The sequence below is a fragment of the Pongo pygmaeus genome, chromosome 11 (assembly GCF_028885625.2).
Source record: "Pongo pygmaeus isolate AG05252 chromosome 11, NHGRI_mPonPyg2-v2.0_pri, whole genome shotgun sequence".
Classification (NCBI taxonomy): Eukaryota; Metazoa; Chordata; class Mammalia; order Primates; family Hominidae; genus Pongo; species Pongo pygmaeus.
Genome location: NC_072384.2, coordinates 64,918,893 through 64,932,110, shown reverse-complemented (window position 1 = coordinate 64,932,110; position 13,218 = coordinate 64,918,893). Strand labels below are relative to the sequence as shown.

General features: G+C 35.1%; 1 protein-coding gene across 2 annotated transcripts in view; it reads right to left on the bottom strand.

The window, feature by feature from the left end:
- Nucleotides 1-13,218, bottom strand: part of SCN2A (sodium voltage-gated channel alpha subunit 2) — a 158,782-nt gene that overhangs the window by 15,952 nt on the left and 129,612 nt on the right. For both annotated transcript variants that reach the window (XM_063647599.1, XM_054478412.2), the window contains 5 exons: nt 11,034-11,154; nt 8,932-9,086; nt 6,010-6,183; nt 2,956-3,078; nt 1,405-1,686 (listed from right to left, as the gene is read on the bottom strand). In XM_063647599.1, the coding sequence (XP_063503669.1) occupies nt 1,405-1,686; nt 2,956-3,078; nt 6,010-6,183; nt 8,932-9,086; nt 11,034-11,154 (855 nt within the window). The remainder of the gene's footprint in view (nt 1-1,404; nt 1,687-2,955; nt 3,079-6,009; nt 6,184-8,931; nt 9,087-11,033; nt 11,155-13,218) is intronic.

Below are 13,218 nucleotides of genomic sequence, written 5' to 3'. Positions count from 1 at the left end.
ATATGCATTTTTATTTTAATTGCTTTTCAAAAATATATTCATTTTTAAATTGACAAATTAAAAATGAATATATTTATGTTGTATGAAATGATGTTTTCAAATATATGTATATTGTGGAATGGCTAACTCAAGCTAAGTAATATATATATCGCTTCATATACTTATTTTTTCTGATGAGAAAACATATCTACTCACTTAGTTATTTTCAAGTATATAATATATTAACTACAGTCACCATGCTGTACAATAGCTCTACAGAATGTATTCTTCCTGTCGAACTGAATTTTGTATCCTTTGACCAACATCTTCCATCATCCCCCAGCCCCTGGTGATTGTCATTCTGCTTTCTGTTTCTATGAGTTTGTGTTTTTTAGATTCCATATATAAGTGACATCATGTGTCATTTGTCTTTCTGTGCCTGACTTATTTCACTTAATTTCCTCCAGGTGAATCCATGTTGTATAAAAGGACAGGATTTCCTTCTTCTTTAAAGGCTGAATAGTATTTAATTGTGTGTGTCTATAGGTGTGTGTGTGTGTGTGTGTGTATACACACACATCTATATACATCCAATAAGTTTTTAAATGATTATTACCAATCACCAGTCATGAGGGCTTATTTTTGAAAATCTTTTTAATATTGTTGAACATACTATTTTAAGGCACTCTATAAAAAGAAGCATTTTCCTAAACTGAAAACAAATACGTTCAAGCGCATTTACTTTTTGAAATACTTTTTCTGTTGTGTGAACATAGTAATTCTGAAAACAAAAGTCTTGTACATTTTCTCAGTTTCTTAGTGCCACAGGCTCTGCCCCTTCCCTGACTACTTCTATATACACACACACATAGACAAACACTGTTTCTGTATATGTCTATATATGTGCATATAGATATATACATATACAGTGTATATCTATACATGTGTAAATAGAAATACATGTGTGTTTATATATATACAAATACATATATATACACACACATATATCTATATACACGCACACAATTTTCTTTATCCACATATCTGTTGATGGACAATTAGGTTGTTTCCATATTTTGGCGATTGTGAATAGTGCTGCAGTGAGTGTGAGAGTGCAGACATCTCTTTGACATGTTGATTTAATTTCCTTTGGATATATACCCAGTAATGGAATTGCTGGATCATATGGTAGTTCTATTTTTAGTTTTTTGAGAAACCTCCATACTGTTTTCTATAAAAGCTATACTAATTTACATCCCTGCCAACAATGTACAAGGATTCCCTTTTCTTCACATTCTTGCCAATGTTTATTGTCATTTATCTGTTTGATAATAGCCATTCTAACAGGTGGATATCTCATTATGAGGAAGAACTTTAGACTCATTTTAATTACACATCATGGAAAATAATAAAGTAATTACTTACTACTTGAAGTAGAGAGAGATATCCAAGTCCTACGTTATCAAAGTTTACTTTCACATTTTTCCACCTGGCAGTTTGATTGCTTTCAATGAGAGCTTTGCACTCACTATAGTTGTTGACCACGCTTACATCAAACATCTCTCCAGTGGTGTAGTTAATACAATGGTAAAACTTGCCAGCAAAGAGATTCACTCCCATGATACTGAATATTAGCCAAAAGATCAGACAAACCAGAAGTACATTCATGATAGATGGAATGGCTCCTAAAAGAGCATTGACAACAACCTGGCACAAGATGAGAAGGAAAAATAAGTGAAAAGCCAACAACAAATATTTACTTATTTTTAAACATTATTAAAAAAAAAGTCAAATGATTAAAAAAATCTGTTTCAAAGTTGAGTATTGGGTAGAAACTAGACTCTGGTAGCTCCAACTAAGAATTTTAAAATTATAAATCAGAAGAGTATACAACGAATTTTATATTGGAGAATGTTTTCTCAAGAGGTAATAATATACATGTAGCAAATTTACCTCAAAGGATGGAACTAACAGTAAATGCCAAAAATAATTAAGAGTATAAACAGTGGCATGAATATAGAAGCGAGCAACACTTTCAAAAAATCATACAAACCATACAATTTGCTGTCCAAAATTTGAGAGTAAAAGAGACCACTTGGGGATCAAATTCCACACAGAAAATATAAACAGTATTCTGGTACTGAAAGTTTGATACCTTTTGTTTATTAAGCCTTCCACTGCAAAAACTGTTCTTTCTAATTTGTAAAGTAAAAAGAATTTAACCGCTAATAACACTTTTCTATGTAACCATGCATATACAGACACACATGTACACACACCATTCATCTCTAGTTGTGATTGTAACATGCAGATAAAGTCTAAGTAACTATTTTCAAATATCACAAAAAGTATCATTTTTTAAAAATCCCCTTTGAACCAGCTAAAACCACCGAGACAAGGCATCATCATTTTCTAGGTGGTGAGGGTATGTGGTCTCAGGTTTTGTGCCTCAGGGGACGACAAATGTCAGCACAAACTCCTCTGTTCTTTTGTACCACCCTTCTAAATGAGCGTTAGATTTCCAATTGACCTACTTTTTAGCCATTTCAGCCTGTGTTTAAGAGCTAAAAGGCCTGATTCAAACATCAAAAGGCTCAAAGTGTATCACAGCGGAGTAGTGAAGAAATGATGAGTAATGATTTGGTAGGCTTAAACTACAGCCAGTAGGATTTCCTGCACATTTATAAATGAAGTGAACATAAATAATCTTGATTCAAATCAGCAGCATAACTATAGAGATTTTCCACAAAGTGAAAATCTAGCTAATTAGAAACAATCCCTCTGGCAATATACTCCGAGTGACTCCAGCAGTGCCAAGTATTATGGACATCTGGTAAACATTATTTTTGATTGATTAGCTATGTCAGTATGAATGTGTAAGACACAAATTCTCCACAAATTTGACATTTCCGTGGTACAAAGTGTCAGTCTGCTTTCAATAATAATTCTGACAAACTCTAAGGCATTCAGTCTTACCCTCATTCCTTCAAACCGGGACAAAGCTCTCAGTGGCCTCAGAGCTCTTAGTGTTCTGAGGGATTTGATGGCACCAAGTTCTGAGTAACCCAAGGCATTTGCAGTTAAGCTAACCAGTGAGACCTATACAGAAAAAGCAACACAATTTTCTTATTTACATACAAAAATGTCTACACAGTTCAGCCGTGCTCTATGCAATGAATCAGTAATTCTCGAACTTTCATGAATTTCAAAATCACCCGGGGGTCTTGTTAAAAACACCAATAGCAGAGTCTGATTTAGTAAGTTTGGGGAAAGGCCTAAGAATTTGCATTTCTACAGGTTCCCAGGGTGAAGTTAGTGATACTAGTCTGTGAACACTTATAAAAAAGAAGCCCATATATGTGCTCTTTTTTCAAGATTCTTGGTAGGAAATGTTTTTAAAAAATTAAAAGTAAAGAAAAAAAAGAGAGAGAAACGTGATCTTCCTCTACAGATCTGTAAAACTTATTTCTGTATCATTTCTAATAATATTGAGCAGATCTGAAATGGAAAGTAACATTTGATACACAAGTAAACTATACAAACCACTGGTGAATATGAGCATGAACACATTTAAAAAGGAATAGGCCTCTAAAAAGCAGCTTTGACTTCTTGTAAATTTCATTGTGAAGGGCATAATATCATTAATTAGGTCAGACAAAATTAGTGAATAAAAAAAGTTGAGATTTTATAATAAATTAGAAATTGCAAGAACAATGTTGTCTTTAGTTATTCATACAGATGACTAATGTAGTTGATAAAAATTATAAAGTCTAGCTGAAAAGAAAAAGAAAAATGGTCAGGGGGACATACACATGTCCAATTTCCTTGAAAACATATAGAAAAATTATTAAAATTATATAAGCTAAGTAAAGATATTTTGTTCTAAAGTACACCTGAATTTCAAAAGCAGATAAATAAAAATAAATATGCAATACAGTTTTTAAGAGTATGGTGTTAATATATATTTGAAAAATGTATTTTTTAAGGAAAATAAGTGAAGCGCATTGAAAGTTGTTACAAAAAACAACTTATTCAAAATAATTTTGCACATGCAATTTGAAAGTGAAGCCTCTTGAATACAGAAAACAATGAGTTATAAAATTATGTCTTACATAGTTCATATAGTTCCCTTAAAATCCAAACTCTTAGGCTTTGTAAGTCCCTCTTTAACAGATAATTGAAAAATAGTTACTGAATTATGAGTTGTGAAGCTTTTCTGTATTTAAGATATGAGGACCTGTAGTACTTTACCTTCTCTGAAGACAGAACCAAAAAGAGATAAGCATAAGTTAAAGGATGAAAGATAAAAGTTAGACAGAGGAAAATATTTTGAACGGGGTAGTATTTACTGGCTGAAAAGAGGTTGTAAAATATTCAATTTTATGTGACTCGTGTAGCTAACTGTGAAAAAGGAGATACATGTAGGCCTTCTCTTTCTGGGACATTGCAGCAATCTCCTAATTGGTGTTTTGATCTCTAAATAATCTCCTTTCTATTCCGTCATTCACACCCCCACCTAACTTCCCTCCCTGAAAGAACAAGCTGGTCTTGTCATGTCCCTATACGTAATTCTTCAATAGCTTCCTCTTTATTAAATCATAAGTCCAAATTTCCTTGGATGGCACTTCAGGTTCTTCAGACTCTTTTCTAACTTATCTTTCTTACCTTATCATCCCATTACAAAGGCTTACCTCACCCTATCTACTTGTTTCTGGAACCCGCCCTGCATGTCATGCACCAACGTTTTAACGAATCCGTGTTCCTCCCTCAGCTGTGCCTGCTGGCATTCACATCTCTCAAGCTCCAGCTCACACTCCACTTCCCTCTTGAAGCCTTTCCTCCTTCCTCAAGTAAAGAGGTGGCACTTGTAATACAGGTGTCGACTTACTGTGTACGCAGCTGTCCTCACTTTTCAACTGTAAGCTACTGCAGGACTAGAAAAATGACTTATTTATATTTGTATCTTTCATAATGAAATAGATGAGCAATAAGCATATTTGATTTAAGGCAAAGTGTTGATCAGTTTCATATACTATCATAATAGTTTTCTTAAATCTAAAAAGGTAAATATCAGAGTACTTTGGGTAATATGATCATTAGCTGCAGGACAACTAGATTTCTCTTAAGAGTTTCCTTATATTCAAATAGTGTTGACTTAATATTTTTATCCTAACATAGATATATCAAGTATCAGATATTTTTATTATGGATTTACCAACCTATGATAAGTACATACAGAAAATAAAGAAATAGTATCATGCATAATCCCATTATACAAATAAAAGAATGGTTATAGTTTTGGTGCATTTTCTGTTGTTTGTGATGTCCACACTTACGTAGTTCTAAATATTATTTATTGTCTTCCTTTATTGCCAGAGACTGTTAATGTAATTCTGCATGTAACCTTTATACATTTAATAGTAGTAGTACATTTAATGGTAGATTTGCCTCAGATTCAATTATATAAAAACCCTCATATTTTAGTACTCTATCTTATTTTATTTCAACACCAACGTAATTTAATAAAACCTTTGGCTACTTGGTCAATAGCCAATTTGCTTCTATATCATACAAATAAAGTGATGTCTCTTGCTTTTTGGACTTTCAAATTTCTTTGTAATTAATGATTCATCTGTGTGACCTAAACTCAACAGGCTCTAGTGATGACAAAGATACTAATGTCAAAGATGCCTGTGAAAAATGTAAATACAAGTTATTTTGTGAAATGTAAGCATGCAAAAAGCAAAATTTCTAAATTCATATTTTATTTTGCATAACTTTAGATTTTAAATATTAATTTGAAATTAAATAAATAAGTATAGTATGATGGCATTTGATTTTTATCTATGAATGTATATGTATTTAAATTGGTAAAAAACATTTTGGGGCATCCTCTCACTGTGAAATGAGAAACATAATTTATATTTGGGCTGATACAGTGTTACTGAGCGCCTACACTGTGTCAGGCACCATTGCTAGAACTAATACATATATGCTAACAAATAAAGCAGCAAAGTGCAGCATACTCACATCAACAATCAGGAAGTCTAGCCAGCACCAGGCATTGGTAAAATACACTTGAAAACCATATGCAACCCACTTTAGCAGCATTTCCAGGATGAATATGTAAGTGAAAACCTTGTCAGCATATTCTAACATGGTCTTAATGGTTTTTCGCTGCTCAATGTATATATCTTCAAAGGCCTGTAAGTCAAAAATTCTATTAAATTTTATGATCAGAAACAGTTTCTAATTGATGATTTCTTAAAAAGGGAAATGATGCAAGCTCTTATCAGGTGCCTAAGGCTGGAAGGTTTAATGTTTCCCATGGCTGAATTTTACTTTATCATTATCTGATCATAAATGACTGCTGACTGGGCATTTCAGTCAACCAAGGGTTTCAGTAATTTTTAAATTTTGGTCTCAGTGTACCCCCAAAGAGCTTAAAATTTTTGACAGACTGCCAGCTGCTTCTCTCTAGATCAGGAGGCAGTGGAACGCCTGGGAGTAGATTGGTCTCATTCAGTGCAGACTCAATGGAATGCATCCTCTAGTAATGCAGATATAAAGCAGGGAGGTCCCTCAGCCTACGGAAAAAGGAAAGGATTGTCATTGCTCACTTTCTTGTCTCTCTCCCTCCCTCTCTGTGTGTGTGTGTGTGGGCGGGGGGTGGGTGTATGTTTGGAAATTCCCTTTGACAGAATTTTGCAGAGCCCTTGGGAAAGAGTGGGTAACTCATTTGCAGGAACTCCTGAGGCTTCCGGAATGAAAAGACTATTTATCTAACTTAATCTTCTTATCGGAAAAATTATCAGGAAAACCTGGCAGCCTGGATTAAAGACAAAGGAACATTTTCTTTTTTAGATAACAAGAATCAGGGCTTGTAACCAGAGCTCCATACAAGGACCTAAATGTTTCTGGGCTTTGCTTATAGCTGAAGCTGTAAACCCCTGAAGAGCCAGCCACTGTGCCAGCACCTTGTGCAATTTGGTGAGCACTGACTGGGTGTAACTGAGAACAAACAGCTCCTACAGCAAAGGTACTAGTCACTAGTGAGACTTCATAGTTCTCTCTCTACTTGGCTTTAGAAAGCACGTCTGGCAAGGTGCGGTGGCTCACGCCTGTAGTCCCAGCTCTTTAAGAGGCCAAGACGGGCAGATCTCTTGAGGCCAGGAGTTCGAGACCAGCCTGGCCAAGATGGCAAAACCCAGTCTCTATTACTAGAAATACAAAAATTAGCCAGGTGTGGTAGCTCACACCTGTAATCCCAGCTACTTGGGAGTTTAAGGCACAAGAATGGCATGAACCCAAGAGGTGGAGGCTGCAGTGAGTCGAGATCACACCACTGCACTCCAGCCTGGGCAACAGCAAGACTCTGTCTAAAAAAAAATAATAAAAAAGGTAAAGAAAATAAAGCATGGCTGATCCTCTTTAAACTGAGTATATGGCAGGACACAGGATTCTTAGTCAAATCAGAATTCGGCTTAGAGGCCTCCAGATCCAATGCAGTAATTCTTCTAATGAAATCAACTCACCAAACACTCTAGTTATTAATGAAATTGAAACAGTAAAAGGAATGCAACCACATTTGTATCACCAATTAAGAAAATAGGTCATATCATTTTCATTATATTAATATTTTGATCCAGTTGATCATTTCATTGAATGAAATCAGACATAAGTTTGTAATGCCATGATTTTTCTGCTAGTCAGTAATTAAGTTAGTCTACTTCTTATCATTCACTGTGGTTGGCAATAGCAAATCAGTATGAAGAAGACAGAGGAGTCCCCTGCAGCACGGAGTTTATGTTAAGCAATTTTGATGGGAACAGGAGGCAGAGAAATTCTGGGCAGAAGAGGACGGGTACCTGGCGAGGGATCCACCCTCGAGCCTGGAACCATGGCCCAAAGTGAGAATATAATCCCTGTTTTCCCACTTAAATGTTGCCTTTTCCAAAACCACCCATGGTGCACCCTGCCCCGATCCTGTGCCTATATAAAGCCCAGAACTCAGCAGGCAGACAGGAAGAACAGTTGGACATCAGAGACCACAGTTGGACATCAGAGAGAAGTAGCTTGACATCAGAGGGACAGCTTAACAGCATAACTTCGGAGAGGAGTCTGGTTGGGGATGGCCAGACTCCAGGGGAAGATTACCTTCCTGCTCCATCTCCTTTCAGCTCCCCTTCCCTCTGAGAGCCACTTTCACTGGCAATAAAATCCCCTACATTTACCATCTTCAAGTCGTTTGTACAAACTCATTCCTCCTGGATGCCAGACATGAACTTGGGTACCATAAGTGTGGGTGCAAAAGGCTGTCACACTGACCCTCCACTGAACTGTTAACATTTAAGCTATCCATGGATGGCAAAGCTGAAAGGGCACTGTAACACTTCCTCTGGGGCTTCAAGGATTGCAGGCACCCTCCCCTAGACGCTCCCGTGGGGCTGGTATGGAGTTCACTCTTGCGGTGCCCAAATGCGCTCACCTTGGCTACTGCACCCACTCACCTGCGCTCCCCCTCCTGTGAGGGGTGGAGCAGTGAGTGAGTGGAGTTCGCTCCTACCAGCACCCATGCACTCTAGTTCTCACCTGCAAAGGGGTCAGGGAAATATCGTGCTTCAGTTTGATATTTAGCTGATAATCCTACATCATGTCTACATAACTAGTCTTAATAAGAACTGTCTCTGATGACTAAAAGTCAGAAAGATCCTTCTTTAAACATTACAAGAAACCATAACGATCTGAGTTTGGTTCCACCTGAGGGCTACTCCAGACAGAGTGATAAAAATTGCTATTTACTGAGCCTCTCATACTGTGCTAAACATATCACACATATTTCTTCTCATTCTTACAAACACCTTAATTTAAAAGTGGGTAATATGAGTTGATTGAAGGGAAAGGGAAAAGATTTCAGGTGAAAGGTGAAGGAGTGGATCATGCATCACCTACCAGAGCCCCACTACTCAGCAGAATCATGAAGACAATGAAGGTTTCGAACCAATTGTGCTCCACTATCTTATAGCATGTTTTCCTCAAATTCCACCAGAGTTTCCCTTTGCCTTCTTCTATGCTTATCTGACAACACTTGAACTTCCGTACACAGTCTAAAATATGTGGAAAAAAAATGAAGAAAAAAATTACTCTTTGATTAGGTATATTTGTGTTGGTGGGAGATTCATCTACATTATTACCTGATAATATAGTGTAAATAACATTACACTACAGAAGCTATCTTAAAATCATCTATATGGCTTTTTAATCATTTGTTTAATAAATACGTATTTTTACGTTGATAGCACTACTATAATGGATTACATTACATTATAAAAACACAATATATAAAAAATAGAAGAACCAAAAAGAAAATAAACTTACCAAAAGTTGATATTTCCATCGTGTCCTTATCCTATGAGTGTAATTCCACTCTATATGGACATTTTACATATTTGAATTCTGATTAGTTCACTTAATGGTATAACTATTTCCCATCTTTATTATAAGTAAATAAATTTGTGAAAGATTTCATAATATTTCTCTAAATATGATTACTAGAATTAATATAACTATTCCACCTTTTTTTTTGAGAGGGAGTCTCACTCTATTGTCCAGGCTGGAGTGCAGTGGCCTGACCTCGGCTCATGCACTGCAGCCTCCGTCTCCTAGGTTCAAGAGATTCTCCTGCCTCAGCCTTCGAGTAGCTGGTATTACAGGCGCATACCACTATGCCCGGTAGAGATGGGGTCTCACCATGTTTGCCTGGTTGGTCTTGAACTCCTGACCTCAAGTGATCCACCTGCCTCGGCCTCCCAAATTGCTGGGATTACAGGCGTGAGCCACCGTGCCCAGCCCAATTCCACCATTATTGAATACTTTAAATAATGCTTTAAATCTGGCCATGATCAATAGCAATCCAATAAACACCTTTGTATAATTTCTGGATTGCTAGATCAAAGGCTCTTCAACAAATACTTACTTAGTATCTACTATTGTCAAAAAATTGCATAGAACAAATTATAATACTATAACATGTAAAACATAGCCTTGTCCTCAAAGAATGTACATTTTAAGTTGGGGCAATGTGTCTACAATTCTATAGTTATGGAAAGCAACAACTATCACAAAACAAAGTATTATGAGAGTTTTCTGGTAAACTTTAATTTCCAAGCTTTATGGAGGAAACGGATTTGAGACTAGATCTTGAAGGATATATAAGAGCCATATGTAGAAAATGAAGCTGTAAGAATGCAGAAACGATACAAGTAAAACTTAGTGACAAAAAAGTCTGTGAGTTACACAGAAGGAAATAGGAGTCAAAACTAGAAAAGCAGCTTAGAGCCCAGGGTTTTTGGTGGTTTGATACACAGCATTGCTATTACAATGTATAACTGATCCATACCTCAAATAACATAATTTTAGCTTTCTTCAGAAAATACTTTTGCGATTACTCCAGTGACATGTTGCCCCATATCATATGACTCATAGTATATTTTGGCATTTTTATGATCTATCTTTTTTCAGAAATAATAAAAAATATTTGACCTTGACTGAAATAGGAGCTGTTTCAATCAAGGACAAATTTAAATGTACACTTATCAATTAGTACCCATTATAGTATCACAAAATAGTACATGATAAATTACTTCTCTCACTTTCTAATTTATTTAATTTTTAAACCTAAAGAGAGATGTGTGTGATTTGGCTTTCTCTCCTGTAAGATATTTTAGAAGGCCACAGAAAAGCCAGTTAGTAATTTCTTAGAGTTAAAAATGATTCATAAAAATGAAAATATCTAATTACATAAATTAAACTTTGCGTTTTAAAAAGTTGCATTTTTTTTCAAACAGCAAATGCAAGAAAACCAAATAAATGTACAGTTGTTGGATAGGTATAGATGATTACTAGATAGATAGATAGATAAGATAGATAGATAGATAGATACAGATAATAGATAGATAATAGATGGTAGACAGATAACAGACATTTAAATAAATAGGAAAAAAATTGATAGAAAAGAGGATACTCAAGACCACATATGTTATTGTTTTGCTTACCTTCTGTAAAACAAGCTTCAGGTTCAAGGGATTCCTCAGGTTCAACCTCAGGCTGTTCTCCCTCAGCAGGAGCTCCAATATCAACCGTGCTGCCTTCAGATGAACTAGTTGCATTTAGCTTCTGAAAATCAATCCCACAAAAAAACATATTTAATTATTTTCTTTAATCTAAATACAAAAATTAATTAGGTGTGCCCCCCCATCTTCTGTATGCATTTTCTTGATCTGTAATTTAAGAACTTAAACATAATGCCAATCCGCTTTGGTAAAGGTCACGGGTCACAAGATTAGATACAACACCATAGTATTTTTTTTCTTTAAAATATGGTGCTAACAACTGAAATAACTTCTGTTTGAGCCTATGTATAGAGATTCTGAAAGAAAATCCTGCAGAAAGCTTATGTAAGCTGCCAGAGTCATAAAATCATCTGTGATCTTGCTTTTGTACATTAGTTTGCAAATGGTTTTCAAATAGTTTGTTTTATTCTAAAATTGTGACCCAACCAATGAAAGCTGCACAAGTGTATTTTCATGTCAAATTCAGAAAAGATTTGATCAAATGCACATAAACAGCAACCATCTAAATTTATCCACTTTTCATTGACATGAAAACATATACCAGATTGTTATTAAATATATTCTATAATTTTCTAATTCCAAAAAGAGCAGCACATTGTTAGCTATATAGCAAGAGCTGATATTTTGCATTCTCTTTGGCCAATGCACTCCTGTGTTTCATTGTGCATTTGGAAACTACTTGTTACTCTGGCACTCTTACCTGCCCTGTTAGTACAGGCAGAAATGAATATTTAGTTGTTCTTTTGTTTTCCTTTAGGTTAAATCAAATATCACCAAAAGAAAAATGTAATGGAAGTTGTTTTATATCTTGAAATGCAATAAACTTTAGCCAGGTCAGTCCATTCTTGGGATCAGCATGCATGAAGGGATCCCAGTCTTTAACCTGGTCTTAAAATGCTCCAGAAATGATGCAGGGCCAGGTGTGAGTGCCACACAGGAATCAGAGTAGTTTGGGCCACAGCATTCTCGGACCTGTTACAATGTTATTACCATTAGTGCATAACATTAGGAAATGGTTGAGCTGATAAGAGCTACTTTATAAAAAGGATGAGGTAAGCACATGATCAAATGCACACTGAAGTATGTTAAACTAGAATAAGATGGATGCTGTAGTCAGTACTGGAAATGTTATATTTATATTTGGGCATAAGATTATGTGGATTTTCTCTAGAAAGATGGTTTCTTTATTTTATGAAAATAATTTTCTTTATATAAAATATTTCTTTAGCATAGTGATGCTGATGACTTAAAAAACATTGATGTATGATATACATGAGATTAAAAATGCTTTTGTCTCTTGTACTTTAAAAATACTAATGATAGAAGCATAAATATTAGATACTTCTGCCTGCTTTGAGTTAGTTTGAGAATTATTTTTTAATTTGTCCAAAAAAGTTAAATCAAAGATTATATATTATAAGGTGCTTGAAGGTTGATGGTTTCTTATTTTAATTTATCAGGTATATCAAATTACTAGAAAAATAATCCTAATATCTTTGTCATTAAAATTTGAATATATTTGTTCTCAGAAGAAACATTACATGTTTTTCTAATTTCTTATCCTTTGAATTGGAATCTTTCGAGATAAGTATAACTATGTTTCTATACATGTAATTGACTAAAAAATGACTTTAAAATCTTCTCATTTTAATATATCTAATTCACACGAAGCTGTTATGCTATTAGAGACCTGATAATACTGATCTTATCACTTGCAGCATGTTGGAAAATAACACAGGTAATCAGAAAAGCTGAAGCTTAGTCACATCTGATGGAAGTACAGACAATCCACAATAAGAGACAAAAAATATTCCTTTTAAGAATAAGGTTCACACTGTAAACACAGAACGGGATAAGACTTGGGGTGACCCCAAGGGAAAAATGAGGATCCATATTCAGGGTTCTGCAAATGCTCAGGCTGACATTGCTGAATGACTGTATCAGAGCTTACATCAGTGCTAAGTGTGTTACAGGTCTTAATAAATTTTGCTTAAAAAAATGAATGAGTGAGTGAATAAATGAATGAAAGACATCATAACATAATGAAGTCTAGCCCTTGACAGTGATTGGGAGAAGTCACCAGACAGCATATTATAGAAGCTCTTCA